General features: G+C 41.1%; 1 protein-coding gene across 1 annotated transcript in view; it reads right to left on the bottom strand.

The window, feature by feature from the left end:
• sev (sevenless) overlaps nucleotides 1-17,641 on the bottom strand; it is a 368,918-nt gene that overhangs the window by 245,116 nt on the left and 106,161 nt on the right. The window contains exon 3 of the mRNA XM_068226275.1: nucleotides 10,208-10,354. Coding sequence (XP_068082376.1) covers nucleotides 10,208-10,354 — 147 coding nt within the window. The remainder of the gene's footprint in view (nucleotides 1-10,207; nucleotides 10,355-17,641) is intronic.

Below are 17,641 nucleotides of genomic sequence, written 5' to 3'. Positions count from 1 at the left end.
AAAAGTATAATTTTCTACTGGTACAGTCACCTTAATTTTAATGTCCTTTGTCTTGGAATGCCGTTTAGCTCCTTCCTTGAGAATGGGCTCTGTTCCCAACACTGGGTTGCCATAATGAATTGTGGGCTACTGTTCTGCATTTTATTGATGCTAAATAACATTGCTAATGGCTTCTTAACTCTTGACTCCCACTCTGCTAGTGCTCAGTAACTGTACGACGACAAGAAAACTGTTGCCACGCGTCATGTTTTTCTTCCGGAACACTTTTTAGTCTCGCCACGAATGAAAAGTCTCGCCACGAATGAAAAGGAAGCAGATGGTTGTCAATGAAAGAAGAAAACTCGAGAAGTTGGCGGGAAGAGTAATTAAGAGCTTGCTTGGCCACTCATTCATTAATTAAGTCTGAAGGTCACCTTCCTACATACCGTACCTTGTATATGAGGTTCAATGTCCGTGAATTTCTTCCATGTAACATTATATTGTACTGTATTTGAACGAGACTAGAACAGTCTTGTTGTAATTAATGCCTGCGTGCTCGTCGATATCTAATTAGGACCGTTGATGGATGATGTCATACGTCTGTCTGGGGGAGCCGTTTTATATACAGTACCTACCACCCCGACTTCTAGTTGGTTTAAATGCGTACAATACCACCGTATAACAGCAGATCGAGTGTTACCGGTACGGTACTTCATAGATTGTTTGTTGAGAATATCCTTACGGAAAAAATTCAAAGAACAAAAAAATGGCGTATGGCTTTTAGTGCTGGGAGTGTCCGAGGACAAGTTCGGCTCGCCAGATGCAGGTCTTTTGATTTGACTGCCGTAGGCAACCTGCGCATCGTGATGAGGATGAAATGATGATGGAGACAACATACACACACCCAGCCCCCGTGCCAGCGAAATTAACCAATTATGGTTAAAATTCCCGACCCTGCCCGGAATCGACCTCGGGACCCCTGTGACCAAAGGCCACCATGCTAACCATTTAGCCATGGAGCCGGACAATTCAAAGAGTAAAAGCATAAGATGAATCAATAATTAAGATCACATTGAAACAGCCGGTTCGAGTCCCGTTGGTGTAGAAAATTTTCACCATCAGAATGTTGGCAGGCAGGGTAGGGGAGATGGTGATATACAATTTTGAATCATTAGATTGCGTGCCAAAAGCCTAGGTTCATTCCAAACTTCTCCACAAGGTCCATACGGAGAGAGGGCGTATGGACCTGATTCAGAGGTCACCCATGGGTGTCAAATAGAAAGATCTGCACCAGGACTCTCTGGTGGCTACACGAAATCAATCAATCAATCAATCAATCAATCAATCAATCAATCAATCAATCAATCAATCAATCAATCAATCAATCAATCAATCAATCAATCAATCAATCAATCAATCAATCAATCAATCAATCAATCAATCAATCAACTTACGTAACGAAGTGGTGAGAAACCCCTAAAATGTTATACCGGTATATCATTAATTTTAATAATTTTACTAGTGACAAAAGTGGAAGGCGAGTTCCATCTCGCCCCTTCCTATTTTGCTCCAGATCCATTGTATTAACTTTTGGTTAGCAATTTATTATCTGTCAGTTCTCGTCAAACCTCATCTAACTCCATGTAAACAACCGTTGAGAGATGAAAAATTGATTTTACGAACCAAAATGTTAATGATACGTCAACCCTGAACGCACTGCAGTAGATATAGTTTACACGCTTGACAATGCGTTGAATGTGATAGATAAAGGTGTTAATTGCTGCGGACCTGAATTGCTCAGTACGGTACCGTATATAAAAACAGCTGGAAAACTGAAGAAGTTATGGACTACCTGCGACTCAGTGGATTCGTGTTGTCAAACAAGAAACAGGAATGGACATTATGTAGGACCAAACGGTGGCAGCACAATAGATTTAACGTTCTCAAGGGGACTCAGAACATCGGGAAAAACAAAGCTGGTCTTCAAAAAGGGCGCCATTGTATGAAAGCACTTACATATGAATGCAGACAACATACCTCATCACGAAGAAAGAAGAAGCAGCTAAACCAAGAGACGGAGTCAAAATCAGAAAGAATATAGATAGATACAAAGTGAAAGCAAAGACAAGCCAGATCGACCAGGTGAAGAATATGATAGAAGAAGGTGAATAGATTCCGCAGCATGGTGGATAGCAAATTGTTCCAAAGAAGCGGCCCTCTAAGCCTGGGGACAAGAAAGTTAAAACCCTGGTGCGACAAACGATGTTATGAGACAAGAAGAAGCACGTTAGAAAAATTGAACAGAGCAAGAGAAGGAAGGGACATAGAAAACCTGGAAGAATACCGGCAATAGAGAACACAGTACAAAGGGCTCCTGAACAGGAAAAATGTGCAGTACATGGATGAACGACAAAAAATAATCATAGAAGAAGCAAAATTGGACCCATACAAGGCTCTACGACCAAAAACGAGCAGAATATCTTCTAATATCGACATGGAAACATGGAAAACACATCTCAGCAAAACAATTGCTTCGAGAGACATTATACCAACACGTAGGTATCCCGATCACACAGAACCATCAGATGTCATAATGGAAGAGGAAATCGTGCAGGCTATCAACAAAGGAAGAAGTAATAGAACACCAGGACCAGATGGAGTCAGAAATGAACATCTAAAGGAGAGAGTCAAGGAACTCTAACGACACGACGGTTACGTCACGGACATCCTACGTCCTCATGTGTTACCTCTCACGCGACAATATCGAGGTGTCATTTTTAACTGAATAATGCCCGTCCACACACGGTTCGTGTCTCTGTGAACTGTTTGCGTGATGTTGAGGAACTCCTGTAGCCAACAAGATCCCCAAATCTGTTCCCGATAAAATATGTGTGGGGCCAGCTCGGATGTCAACTCTGTCCCATTGCCAATATCCAGGATATCAAGGACCAGTTACAACAGTTGTGGGTCAGCTTGCTTCAGGAGAGGATTCCCAAAAGAATCAGTGCATGCGTGCAGGCCAAAGGGGGTGTAACGTTATACTGATAAGTACATCGTCATCTGTAGTCGGTATAATAATAATAATGTTATTTGTTTTTACGTCCCACTAACTACTTTTACGGTTTTCGGAGACGCCGAGGTGCCGGAATTTAGTTCCGCAGGAGTTCTTTTACGTGCCAGCAAATCTACCGACACGAGGCTGACGTATTTGAGAACCTTCAAATACCACCGGACTGAGCCAGGATCGAACCTGCCAAGTTGGGGTCAGAAAGCCAGCGCCTCAACCGTCTGACGTAAGATCCGCTACTTTATGGAAGTCAATCCGCCATTTTGGACTAAATAAACCGGACAAGGTAGACGATTTGGAAGTTTCTCTTGATGAACTGAATAATCACTTCGTATCCTCCCATGTACAATTAAACGAAGAAGCAAAAGAAAATCTTTTGTGTGCAAATTACAACACACCACCCGTAGGCAGAGACAAATTTTATTTTAATTATGTCTCACCCCTTCAAGTGAAAGCGGCTATCATGCGAATCAAAACTAAATCCACAGGGGTGGACAATATATGTATTATAATGCTAAAGAAAATTATCGACGCTATTATTCCAGTATTGACATTCATATACAATTTCTCCCTTCAAAATAGTGTATTTCCAACTGTCTGGAAAATGGCCCTGGTGCATCCTTTACCAAAGATAAAATCTCCTAGACTAAACAGTGACTACAGACCTATAAATATACTGTCAATAGTAGCCAAGGGACTCGAACACATAGTGCATGATCAAATCACCAACTATCTCAACGACCACGACATATTAGACCCACACCAGTCAGGTTTCCGACGCAATCACAGTACATGTACTGCCTTACTAAGCGTGACTGACGATATAAGACAGGCTATTGACGAGCAAAAACTGACTATCCTAGTATTATTGGACTTCAGCAAAGCATTTGACTCTGTAGACCATGAGTTGCTCCTATCCAAACTTTATCACCTAGGGTTCTCCTACAGTACTCTGAGATGGTTGGGAGCTTATTTACACGAACGTCAACAACCTGTCACCAATCAAGGTGCATTTTCTTCGTGGCAATATATAAAAAGAGGTGTCCCACAAGGGTCAACCCTTGCTCCTTTGCTATTTTCTGTCTATATGAACGACCTAGCTAAACAGCTGACACATTGTAAACGTCACATCTATGCTGACGACGTACAATTGTACATCCATGCAAAACCAACAGACGTTTTGACAGCAATCGAGAAAATTAACATGGATCTAGAGGCCATAAGTAAATGGTCTTACCAGCAGGGACTTATTTTGAACCCAAAAAAGTCCCAAACTATAGTAATTGCCCACCCAAGACTTATTTCCGACAATTTCCGCATGTCCATCCCCGACGTACAACTTCAAAATCAAGTTTTGCCCTTTTGCAAGGGCGTAAAAAATCTCGGAGTAACCATTGACCAGCACCTCTCGTGGACGGATCAGATAATATCTGTGAGTAGACGAGTTTTTGCTACGTTGCACACATTAAACAATTTCAAATTTACTTTTCCGTTCAGTTTAAAGAAGAAACTAGTTGAAACCCTCGTTCTTCCAATATTCGATTATTGTGACGTAGTTTACAAAGATGTGAAAACCGAGCTTCGAGATAAACTACAACGTGCACAGAATGCCTGTGTAAGATGTATATGTAATCTGAAATTTTCAGATCATGTTACCCAGTCTTACGTCGACCTCGGATGGCTACGCCTTGAAGACAGACGCAAGCTGCATACCCTGACTTCATTGCACCGAATCCTTACCTTACAATCCCTATCTTACCTGTATGAACGATTTCATAGCCTTTCTGAACACCATGATAAAAACACCAGAGCGCTGAGCTCGACATTGCTCGCTATTCCTAAGCATAAATCCTCAACCTACAACAATTCCTTCACTGTTGTGGCCAGCCGTGAATGGAACTTCCTTCCGCAGGAGGTCAGAGGGATATCAAACCACGGAAGATTTAAAAGTATGTGTTCAAAATATCTCTATGAAACGAGCTCGTAGTGCGACAGTCTTATTCTTCTTCTTCTTCTTCTAATGGTCATTATTATTATTATTATTATTATTATTATTATTATTATTATTATTATTATTATTATTATTATTATTCTACTTCTCCCCATGGTCATTCTTCTTCTTCCTCTTCTTCTTATTATCATTATTGATTATTATTATTATTATTATTATTATTATTATTATTATTATTATTATTATTATTATTATTATTATTCATCAGTAGTGTTAGAAAGTACTCAGCTGTGGTTTTCCTGCATAGTTATCCTTATCCCTATCCTCATTTTGCAATGTTTTTCACCCACAGTAAACACATGAAAACTGAACATTCGTCAATGTGATATACTTCTGGAATTGGACAAATTAATTGTAAATATTAGTAGGTTTATCTATATTATTATTATTATTATTATTATTATTATTATTATTATTATTATTATTATTATTATTATTATTATTGAAATTGTAATTCGTTCTTTGTTGTATGTTAATTTCTTCGCAGGAAGCAAAATGTTAATTTATATTGTGTATTATAATAGTTATTTTTATGTACAGCAGGATAGTGTAGTACCGTAGTAATTTGTTTCAGTCTCTTTTTTCTTTTATTCAGTATGTTATATAGTTTTATGTTAATTATGTATTTCACTGGTTAAGTGTAAGACAGGGACACGTGTCCCTAACTTTGCCAGTTAAAATAAATCATGTCTATCTATCTATCTATCTATCTATCTATCTATCTATCTATCTATCTATCTATCTATCTATCTATCTAGTCGGTATATACTGTACTTTAGTTATAACAGTATCCCTCGGTTTGCTTTCCATTCCCAACGTAATTATTCTTTCACTGTCTTACTACGTGGGCTTTTACTCGCTTACCAATTTCTTCCTTCATTACAATTCCCACTCCTGCTTTACCTCTGATGGTCCATGAGTGAATGACTCGATAACTTCCATTCCAGAGATCTCTTTGAGCAGGCCATCTCATTTGGTGTCCGGACATTTCGTACCACGGACATTCCGTACCACTTGATTTTTTTTAAGGACATTTCGTACCATCTAGGTCGTTATCTACCTGCGAACGGTGTTTCCGTAATTCCCAGATATTTACGCCAGGACAATCCGTACCACTTGATGTCACATTCGAACTACATTTCCACGCCAGTGGGCGTAATGAGTCTGACAGGCACACTTTAGAAATCAGAAACAAAAATAAGTTACAACATTTGCTGAAGGAAACTTCTATATTACTTAAATAATTGCCGGTTAAACTCTACTTTTCTTTAATGTTTACGTAGATATCAAAATAAAGTCGATTTTTTAAATTATAAAGCCTGAAACATTAAAAAAAAAAAAAAAAATAGAAATATACATCGTGTTCGGGCGCAATGTGTCTGACGAGCCCAAGGATGGATAATATTACTATTATTTGTGAATATTTATAAACTACTCCATTATTTCGTTATCAAGTAAGAAAAATAAAAGATTCTGATGAAGTGGCCGATATGGGCTTGAAGGTCACGCGGAAACGGGAAACTACTGAAAGGTCCCCGGGAATGGCAAATACGAGATAATAATTAACACGTGCACCAGTCACGTCAGTTGCGCCCGTCGGAAGGTTAACATCCGCAGTGCTCACACCATGCGGAGGCTTCTGTACCAGCAGTGGATAATGGATATACAAATGTATACATGCAGTAGGACATCGTTTTTACTTCGCAATACTCCCATTCTATTTCAAGTGGTACGGAATGTCCTCTCCTAAATATTTAACTGACATTTCGCAGGTAATCGGCCGGTCAAGTGGTACGAAATGTCCGGTGGTACGAAATGTCCTAGAACCTCTCATTTCACTTACTCCTAGTGGGCACTCTTAAGGCTTGGTTTCTCAGAACCGACGCATGCGAGGTGCGAGGTGCGAGGTGCGAGGTGCGAGGTGCGAGGCCCGCCTCGCACAAATCCAGACAACACGAGCTTATGCAAGTGGTTTCTCAAGCTGCGCGGTGCGCAGTGTGCGCAACCTCGCAATGAGACCTCGCAGCGTCACCGCGCACTGATTCGTCCGGCCACATTTGTGCGAGGCGACAGCAGTGCGAGGCGACATTGTTTCTGTTCTTGTTTTTACTTTTTTAAGCAACACGATGAGCTTAACGGACGAAGTGGACGAAGAACTGATTGAAGAAGTTCGAATGCACCCAGTGTTGCATAACTTACAACACAAGAGCTACAAAAACAACGTTGTGAAAGACATGGAAAATGATATCACTGAAGTTGGATAGAACAGCTAATAAATGTTGCTAGTTTTATGTATTATACGATGATCTTGAGAAGGAAAGACTTCGTAAAAATAGGAACTCCAAAAAACGGAGGTACCAGACGATTAATTTACTGTCATTTGGAACCTCCATTCTTGGGATTCTTTGTTTTTTCATTGATGTGGTAGCTGCCTCTGTGGATCGGTGGTAGAGTGTCTATTATTATTATTATATTATTATTATTATTATTATTATTATTATTATTATTATTATTATTATTGATGATGTTACTTATAACAAATATAATGAGTTCAGTTTCAAAGGATTAAATAATTAACAGATTTAGAAATGATATATCAACCAATAAATCCATTACTTTAATATCAAATATGCCAATAAATATAATTTTACAAAATTTGACTTTAGTATTGTTCATTTAATAAAATCACGTGTTTTATTTTAATAACGGTGTTCATTCTGTTATTATGTTAATTGGGTCACAGAAAAGTAAACTATAGGTAAACAAATATATGTTTGTCCGTTAGAAAAAAACTTTCACTCCACCCTGCTAGCATATTCTCTTTGTCATACCGATTCTCTCTCCCTGCTACAAAAATATTTCTTGAAGCTGTCTCTTATCATGAAAGCATCATGTGTAGAATTGCCTCCGTTGTCAGCTGCCAGAGGAATCATGTTTTCTTCTGTTAATTCCAAATTGACAATAAAGTGTTCATTTGGGCAAGGAATTCGCTCATTCCGGAGAAGGTTGTGGACGATACAGGCTGACATCACAAGATCATCAACAGTTTCCATTGATACTGCTATAGGGGTGAAGAAAACCCTCCAGTATTGACACATAATCCGCTTCCTCTTCCAACATTAGCACACAGGTTGCGAGACGTGCTCGGCAACTGATCCGCTTCGCAGCCTGGGAAACCACGAGCCTCGCAGCGTCATTGGGACGAAAGTACGCAACGTCGGCCTCGCACCTCGCACCTCGCATGCGTCAGTTCTGAGAAACCAAGCCTTTATTCTTATCGTCCTCGTTTCCTGTTGTAAGTTTTCCGGCTTTCCCGCCTGCAAAAGTGTTCTCAGATGCCATGTACCAAATCTGTATCCATCAATGGACTTGTATCTAACTTCGAAGGTAGTCCCGGCCCGGAGATGTGGAAGTTTCCACTAGAGAAGCCATATCATTACTATGCTGCTGAATATAGGGATACCACAAGGGTCTTGAATGCGCTGGTTTCCCCTTGCCTTCCATATCCTATGGCGTTGATCTCTAGGAGGTTCCTCCACCTTTAGGACTGATTTCTCAATCCAAGGGCATGAGGGTGCCCTAAACCTCCACACGCTCATTCACCCTTGGTGGAGCGGGATCACTTATGCCGGTGATCACTATACAAAGTTATAATTCTAGGCTCGGCCGGGAATCGTCACGGGACACTGAGAACCGGCCAGTACGTTCACCATTCAACCAAAGATCCACCTTTTTATCACTGCACATTTTCTCATAATATTCGAGTAAAACTGAATACTGCCATTCTTATTTTCTTCCAGACATTGGATACTCGATACTTAGACCTATTCTTTAACCCAGCGACCTCTAAAACCTAGCTTCGCATAAATAAGGCCGTAAATTGAATTAAATCTAATCGATCTTTACTGTACTTAGAAAGGATTATTCATCTCTTTTTAATGTAGAATCATTTTTTTTTTTTGCAAGTTGCTTTACGTCGTACCGACACAGATAGTTCTTATGGCGACGATGGGACAGGAAAGGGCTAGGAATGGGAAAGAAGCAGCCGTGGCCTTAATTAAGGTACATCCCCAGCATTTGCCTGGTGTGGAAATGGGGAAACCACGGAAAATCATCTTTAGGGCTGCCGACAGTGGGGTTCAAACCCACTATCTCCCGAATACTGGCCGCACTGCAGCTATCGAGCTCGGTTGATGTAGAATCACACTCTCATACCAACGTTCAAGTAGGCTAATTTACAAGTTCCAGCCATCATTGCCAGAACTGAGAACAGTCGTATAACCGTGGACGGACGAGTTTTCCTCTTGAGGACGCGGAGCGAAGTCTTCGCGAGACGTAAAGATAAAACGTACAGATTTCAACGATTCTCTTCTTTGACACGGCAAAGACAAAAATAAATTGTCATATCTATCATCATATTTATCATATTTGTGATAATTACACTACCTTACACTCGTGCGCACACTCCGTTTTTCAACACCCACAACAATTTACTTATCAATAAAAGTCCGTTCATTTTTTTAAAATACCACAAACATTATCTTTAAAATTGAATTGACTTAAAAACATGCTTAATCAGAACACTTATTCAATTATTTAATGCCTGAACCCTATACTGCGTGAAACTGACAAAGTACCTAGGGTACTAGGGTTCAACAAAGTCAGTTCTATGGTAGTTGAGATATTGATCTGAACCAGGACTGTTGGATTTCGCATCTTATTGCATTGCTTCGGAAACTGAAAAAGGATAATTTTGTACTACTGTACGGCGCCCTAGTGAGGAAGTCATGCCGCCCCAGGGTTTCATGACGTACACTTTGGGAATCACAGGTTTTTAAATTTTAATTTTATGGCGACCATGGGATAGGGAAGGACTAGGAGTGGGAAGGAAGCGACCGTGGCCGTAAGTTAGGTAGGCCTACCATCCCGGCATTTACTTGCAGGGAAAGGAGGAAATCGCGCTCTTCGAGGATGACAGAATTGGGAATCGAACCCCCTCTACTCAGTTGACCTTCCCGTTCCATTCCTCGAAACCACTTTTCAAATTTCGTGGCAGAGCCGGGAATCGAGCCCGGACCTCCGAGGATGGCAGCTAATCACACTAACCATTGCACCACAGAGGCAGTCTCACAGGTTTAATAACTTCGTACCGAAGTTAATGATGGTTGTTGTTGTTGTTGTTGTTGTTGTTGCTGCTGCTGCTGCTGCTGCTGCTGCTGCGTACAAGGTCCTAACTTCGAGGTAGTGAGATCCGCTTTACACCGTGTTTGGTGGCAGGACTTGTTGATATTGAGTTTCTACCATGAACGTTTTCTGTATTTCATAATTTAATGAAATGAAATGAAATGAAATGAAATGGCGTATGGCTTTTGGTGCCGGGAGTGTCCGAAGACATGTTTGACTCGCCAGGTGCAAGTCTTTCGATTTGACGTCCTTAGGCGATCTGCGCGCATGATGAGGATGGAATGATGATGAAGACGACACATACACCCAGCCCCCCTGCCAGAGAAATTAACCAATGGTGGCTACATTTCCCGACCCTGCCGAGAATCGAACCCGGGACCACTGTGACCAAAGGCCAGCACGCTAGCCATTTACCCATGGAGCCGGACATAATTTAATGAAACTACCTTAGAACAGATTCCTGAATAAGGCAATTACATTGTCCACTTTTAAGGCTTCGGGTCGAGCGGCTAATTAGCAGACATAAGACAATCTGTGGCTCAATAGTGGTAGAATCTGCTTGTCTCTGACCGGTGATCTGATTTCACCCATTGTAATTTCACCATGACATGGACACTCAGCAATGCATCCGAGAGCCAATATAATTATAGTCATGTCATCAAGCGCGGAACATTAGTGAATTTAGATTATTTTCGTTATTAGGAGGGATTTTTTACTACTTCGAGAAGGGAAGCACGGAGGAGTGGAAGAAGGAAGTAGAATCAATAACGGAACAGACTACAGTACATCTCAATTAACAATACTAGAGCAGACAATATAAACATCAAAATATTTGAAAAAATGTTGCATGAAATAGTTTCATGAAACAATTTTACACGTGTGTGCAACGGAAGTTATGCATTCAACTTAGTAGGCCTACTTGATACCTAGTGAATAAAAATACTGTATTCGTAAGTACTCTTTTCACCTCTGCCCCGCTAGGTTTTCGTGAAAACCCAACGCAAGTGTGACTCAAGGGTGAAATGAGAGACATGTTTGATAAGTTAGTAAATTCAATACAATTTGATTTGTTTTGCTGGGCTGAGTAGCTTTGACGATGCACCGCTAGCCTTCTGAGCTCAAGTCCGCGGATTCAATCCCGGATGAGCCCAGTCTTATTGAAGATGCTCAAATACGCTAGCCTCGTAGCCTCCTGTCGGTAGATTTACTGGCAAGTAAAATAACTTCTGCGGGACAACATTCCGGCACCTCAGCGTCTCCGAAAACCGTAAAAGTAGCTAGTGGGACGTAAAACAACTATTATTATTATTATTATTATTATTATTATTATTATTATTATTATTATTATTATTATTATTATTATAAGGGGCCGACGATAAATAAATAAATAAATTAATTAATTAAAGCTGACCGCCTAGTGTTATGGATAAATCATTTAGCCCAGCATTTTATGTTTCAATACATTTCGTAATTTACCATTTTTCGTACACCATGCTCGTGTCGGTAGATTTACTCAGGGGCGTAGCCAGTGGAGAAAGGGTTTACTGGAGGTTAGAACCCCACATGGCATTTTTACAAAAAGAAATAAACGAAATAAACATCCAGAGACATAATTGTAAAACCAACAGATCTGTAATTTACTTACTGTATATCACTGCATGCACCTTCATTGTGGAACTATAAGCCTCCTACCCCTTTCCCTCCCCCCCCACCACAATCGGCCAATCCTGGCTACTCTACTAGATTTACTGGCACGTAAAAGAACTCCTCCATGCCCGAGTCCATTATTTTCCTTTGTCCTGACTGTCTTCAGTCTACCGTAATGGGATTTTTTTTTTACGTCGCACCACTGCAACCACTGCGATACCATCATCTTGGGTTGGAATTCATATTTAAATGGGCAAATCCAATTTTTCAAAACTTTGGTGCTAATTTTCAATATTCACTAGCATTTAGTGAGAAACTGTAGTTGTATTTGCTATAATGTCTGTCACTTATATTTGTTAACATGTCCGAGTCGTTGGCTGAATGGTCAGCGTACTGGCCTTCGGTTCAGAGGATCCCGGGTTCGATTCCCGGCCGGGTCGGGGATTTTAACCTACATTGGTTACTTCCAATGGCCCGGGGGCTGGGTGTTTGTGCTGTCCCCAACATCCCTGCAACTCACACACCACACATAACACTATCCTCCACCACAATAACACGCAGTTACCCATACATGGCAGATGCCGCCCACTCGGCTAGAAATAGCCACACGAAATTAAAAATCAAAAAATTTGTTAACATGTCTATTTGCGATGCAACCACTCCTCGTGGAGGGCCTCTCGTACTTCGAGTGCTCCATTAAGCGCACGCAGTACACTTCGGAGCGCCGTAGCGAGTGAACACGTTGACGAAGATTCTGTCTGGTCTTGCTTTGTTCGCAAAGTTTCGTTGCGCCAACTTACCTTGCATGTGGGCCTGCGAACAGAGACGCTGTCAAATAAATAAATAAATAAACACAAACTTATTTTTGTAGACTGTTATGTTTTTCACCGTTAGTCTGCAAGCCTGCATCTCCACAAATCTCCATTTACAACCAGCTTTGTGGGTTCGGTTAGTTCCACACCTCGTATTATTAGATCATTAAAAACGGAGTCTAACAACCGCCGCCTTGGTCTCTCTTTACTTCTTTTACCCTCCATGGCTGCGTCCAATATCCATTTTACTCACATGACCTCACCACCGAAGCCAGTTTATACGTACAGCTACAACCATCGAATTTATTCCCAACAGCCTATATCTCCTCATTCCGAGTACCCTCGTAACGTTGTTCCCACCCCTTTGTAGTAGCAATCATTCTCTCTACTTTCATGTCTGTTACTTCTAACTTATGAATAAGATGCCCTGAGTCCACCCAGATTTCACTCCCGTGCAGAAAACAGACCGATGTCAAGACAGTTTTATCCGAGAACTATAATTTCACTATGAAATTAAATAGTTATAATTGAATTTAATAGATCTCAAGTCGTGTCCGATCATTTAGGAATCCAGTTCCGACGGCAGGCATCAGCTAACCCACACCTAAAAACGTGCATTTGAAGATAGGTATAAATAAATAAATAAATAAATAAATAAATAAATAAATAAATAAATAAATAAATAAATAAATAAATAAATAAATAAATAAATAAATAAATAAATACACGAATTTATTAACGAGGCTGATTAACACAGACAGTAGAGCGTTGGCCTTTTGGGTTCAAGGTGGTATTTAAAGGTGCTCAAATACTCCAGCCTCCTATCGGTAGATTCACTGACACGCAAAAGAAGTCCTGTGGGTCAAACTTCTGGCACCTTGCGTCTCCGAAAATTATAAAAGTAGTTAGTGGGACGTAAAATTATTATTTTATAAAATGTGTTAAATCAATCAATCAATCAATCAATCAATCAATCAATCAATCAATCAATCAATCAATCAATCAATCAATCAATCTGTCTTTGATTAATACCCTTGCTATATCAGGACACTGTAGCATTTATTTTTTTAAATTTCCCATGACTTACCTCCTGATTTGCCATTCTGCCCTAGGAACCACCTGTGGGCGTCCCTTCCGGTTGACATTTGCTGATTTATTCTAATTGCCGGAGGTGTGATGGCACCTGTCACCTACATGCCAGTTGACTGGCAGTTGTGATATGCCACGCCACACGCCCCCCGCCTCCACACGCCAACACACGGCCTCTAATTTACTCTTAAGCGACCACTCGTGGTCCACTCGCAGTCCATTGTCTTCCGCGTGTCAATTACTGCTGGCGACCTACCACGCAGGACGCTCGAGCCTTCATCCCCGCTGCAAGCTCATCACAGTAACATACCAGTTTTTCTATGTCGTAGTCGTATGTCTTGCTCTGTTACGCACAATGCGCTCGGAATTGTTCAGGGTTTGCTGGAAGGAATATGGTACGTTCAATCTGACTGAGATGATCAAACAGATTTACTCGAGACAGTGCCGGGTTTGACGTTCTGCATCGCAGGCTATCCTTCCTCGAGACATCGGATGAGGCGATCGTAGTGGCACAGCCAGGTAACGGGCTTTGATATAGTTGGGAGAGGCAGCCGATCCTCAGCCAGCAGCATATGTTTGATCTCCTGGTCCCCCACTTGCCCAGCAGTTGGTGATTTATGACGGTAGTGGGCTTTAAAACTGAAGTTCATATTCCCCAACAGAAATCCTCACAGCTCTTATTACAACAGACGTCAGTCTCTTTTTTCAGCTCGGACAGTTCGCACGTGCTTTGTTTACTGTTTGAAAGTACTGTTATATTATCTTTATTAATTAATATTGTTTGTGAACTGTATTACTTTTCACTTGAGCCTTCGTGGCTCAAGTGGCACGCGCCGGCCTCTCACCGCTGGAATCCGTGGTTCAAATCCCGGTCACTCCATGTGAGATTTGTGCTGGACAAAGCGGAGGCGGGACAGGTTTTTCTCCGGGTACTCCGGTTTTCCCTGTCATATTTCATTCCAGCAACACTCTGCAGTATCATTTCATTTCATCTGTCATTCATTAATCATTGCCCCAGAGGAGTGCGGCAGGCTTCAGCAGCCGGCACAATCCCTATCCCTATCATTCCTGACCCAGTCGAATGACTGGAAACAGGCTGTGGATTTTCATTCATTACTTTTCACTTAGCTTTATGCAATAATGTGGAGGCCGCAAAATATGACAACCATGCTCTTGACAGTGCTCAACTGCCTTTTAAACGACAACCACCCCTTGTGTCCAGAGGAAACCAACTGACCGAGCTCGATAGCTGCAGTCGCTTAAGTGCGGCCAGTATCCAGTATTCGGGAGATAGTAGGTTCGAACCCCACTATCGGCAGCCCTGAAGATGGTTTTCCGTGGTTTCCTATTTTCACACCAGGCAAATGCTGGGGCTGTAGCTTAAGGTCACGGCCGCTTCCTTCCAACTCCTAGCCCTTTCCTGTCCCATCGTCGCCGTAAGACCTATCTGTGTCGGTGCGACGTAAAGCAACTAGCAAAAAAGAAACCAACTGATAACCTTCATTATCACTAGGGCGGGCCACGCTTTGGGGTCAGAAGCTGCCACCTAGCGATACGTTTGCCGTCCCAGCTGTACCTACGGATGTCGGTGCAGTGGTCTGTCGGGTAGGATGGAAGTGAGGGGTTGGGTTGGATATAAGTTTTCATTCCGTACCCGGACAGGGTAGGGTGGGCCTCCTAGACGGTTAGGCCGTCCCTCAGGCCAAGGAGATTTTTGTTGGTGATATGATTTACGGAGGAGGTGAGGTCAGTGCGGCCGTGGCCTATGACGGAACTATCCCGGCATTCGCCTTAGTGCAGGAGAATGGAAAACCACGCAAAGCCATTCTTTTTTTTTTCCTAGGGGCTTTACGTCGCACTGACACAGATAGGTCTTATGGCGACGAAAAGCCATTCTCAGGAGAGCCGACGGTTGGAACCAGTTCCTCCACCTTCCGAATGTAGAACTGCAAGGCTAAGAAAACTAGCCGCTGTTAAGCTGAAGCCTACTCTACTCGGTGAGTGGCATTCTTGTTCAAGTGCAACGTACCGTATTTTGATCATGTTTATTACTACTACTACTACGAGGTCTGGAACACACTAATGATATGCTGTATTAAAAATAAATTATTTAAATTAATGAAAGTATGAATCCCACTTAGAATTATGTATGTATGTATGTATGTATGTATGTATGTATGTATGTATGTATGTATGTATGTATGTATGTATGTATGTATGCATAGGGGACTGTAACGCCGATGAGGTTAATGCACGCTCCGTTCACCTTTCATCATGTGGGCTCGAGCTCCCCGTAAGGAAGTCGAAAAAATTAGAAAACGAGTCATCCACTTCTAGAGAGACACTTGTCCCTGGGGTTCACTCAGACTACATCAGAAATGAGTACCAGGTTAATTCCTGGGGGCAGAGTTTAACTACTCTATCCCATTCACAGTAGTGCTGAAGTTTTTGTTGTTGTTGTTTGAGTCTACAATCCATAGACTGGTTTGATGCAGATCTCCATGCCACCCTATCCTGTGCTAACCTTTTCATTTCTACGTAACTATTGCATCCTACATCTGCTCTAATCTGCTTGCCATATTCATACCTTGGTCTACCCCTACCATTCTTACCACCTACACTTCCTTCAAAAACCAACTGAAGAAGTCCTGGATGTCTTAAGACGTGTCCTATCATTCTATCTCTTCTTCTCGTCAAATTTAGCCAAATCGATCTCCTCTCCCCAATTCTATTCAGTATCTCTTCATTCGTGATTCGATCTATCCATCTCACCTTCGACATTCTTCTGTAAAACCACATTTCAAATGCTTCTATTCTCTTTATTTCTGAGCTAGCTATCGTCCATGTTTCACTTCCATACAATGCCACGCTCCACATGAAAGTCTTCAAAAACATCTTTCTAATTCCTATATCAATGTTTGAAGTAAGCAAATTTCTTTTCTTAAGAAAGCTCTTCCTTGCTTGTGCTAGTCTGCATTTTATGTCCTCCTTACTTCTGCCATTGTTAGTTATTTTACTACCCAAGTAACAATATTCATCTACTTCCTTTAAGACTTCATTTCCTAATCTAATATTTCCTGCATCACCTGCCTTCGTTCGACTGCACTCCATACTTTTGTTTTGGACTTATTTATTTTCATCTTGTACTCCTTACCCAAGACTTCATCCATACCATTCAGCATCTTCTCAAGATCTTCTGCAGTCTCAGATAAAATAACAATATCATCGGCAAATGAAACATTTTGGAATTAATTCTAGAAATGATGTTTCAGTACGCATTTTACAATGAAAATTTTAAAAATGTAGCTCTCATAACCGTTGGAAGACCGGGAGAGTTGGCCGTGCGGATTGCTTCACGTGTTCCTACATTTCTTCCGAAGCCAAATTGATCTTCTCCGAACTCAAGTTCAACTTGTTTTTCCATTCTTCTGTAAATAATACGTGTTAAAATTTTGCAGGCATGAGATACTAAACTAATGGTGCGGTAGTTTTCACACTTGTCAGCACCGGCTTTCTTGGGAATAGGTATAACAATATTCTGCCGAAAATCGGATGGGACTTCTCCTGTCTCATACATCTTACACACTAAATTGAATAACCTTGCCATGCTGGTTTCTCCTAAGGCAGTTAGTAATTCAGAGGGAATGTCATCAATTCCAGGTAGCTTCTAATTTAGCTAGATTTCATGTTCCTAAACACGCTGTAATAGCTTTACATTTGAAATTAAAAACTGTATACGGTTGCAAAACCTGTTACATGCAAGGCATTTACGAATCACAGCCCCAGGGCCAGCAAAAAAAAAAAAAAAAAAAAAAAAAAAAAAAAAAAAAAAAAAACCAACTCCTCTTACAG

The sequence above is a fragment of the Anabrus simplex genome, chromosome 1 (genome assembly GCF_040414725.1).
Source record: "Anabrus simplex isolate iqAnaSimp1 chromosome 1, ASM4041472v1, whole genome shotgun sequence".
In the NCBI taxonomy this organism is placed as follows: domain Eukaryota; kingdom Metazoa; phylum Arthropoda; class Insecta; order Orthoptera; family Tettigoniidae; genus Anabrus; species Anabrus simplex.
The sequence above is the reverse complement of the archived record's forward strand: the minus strand, read 5'-3'. Positions and strand labels throughout refer to the sequence as shown.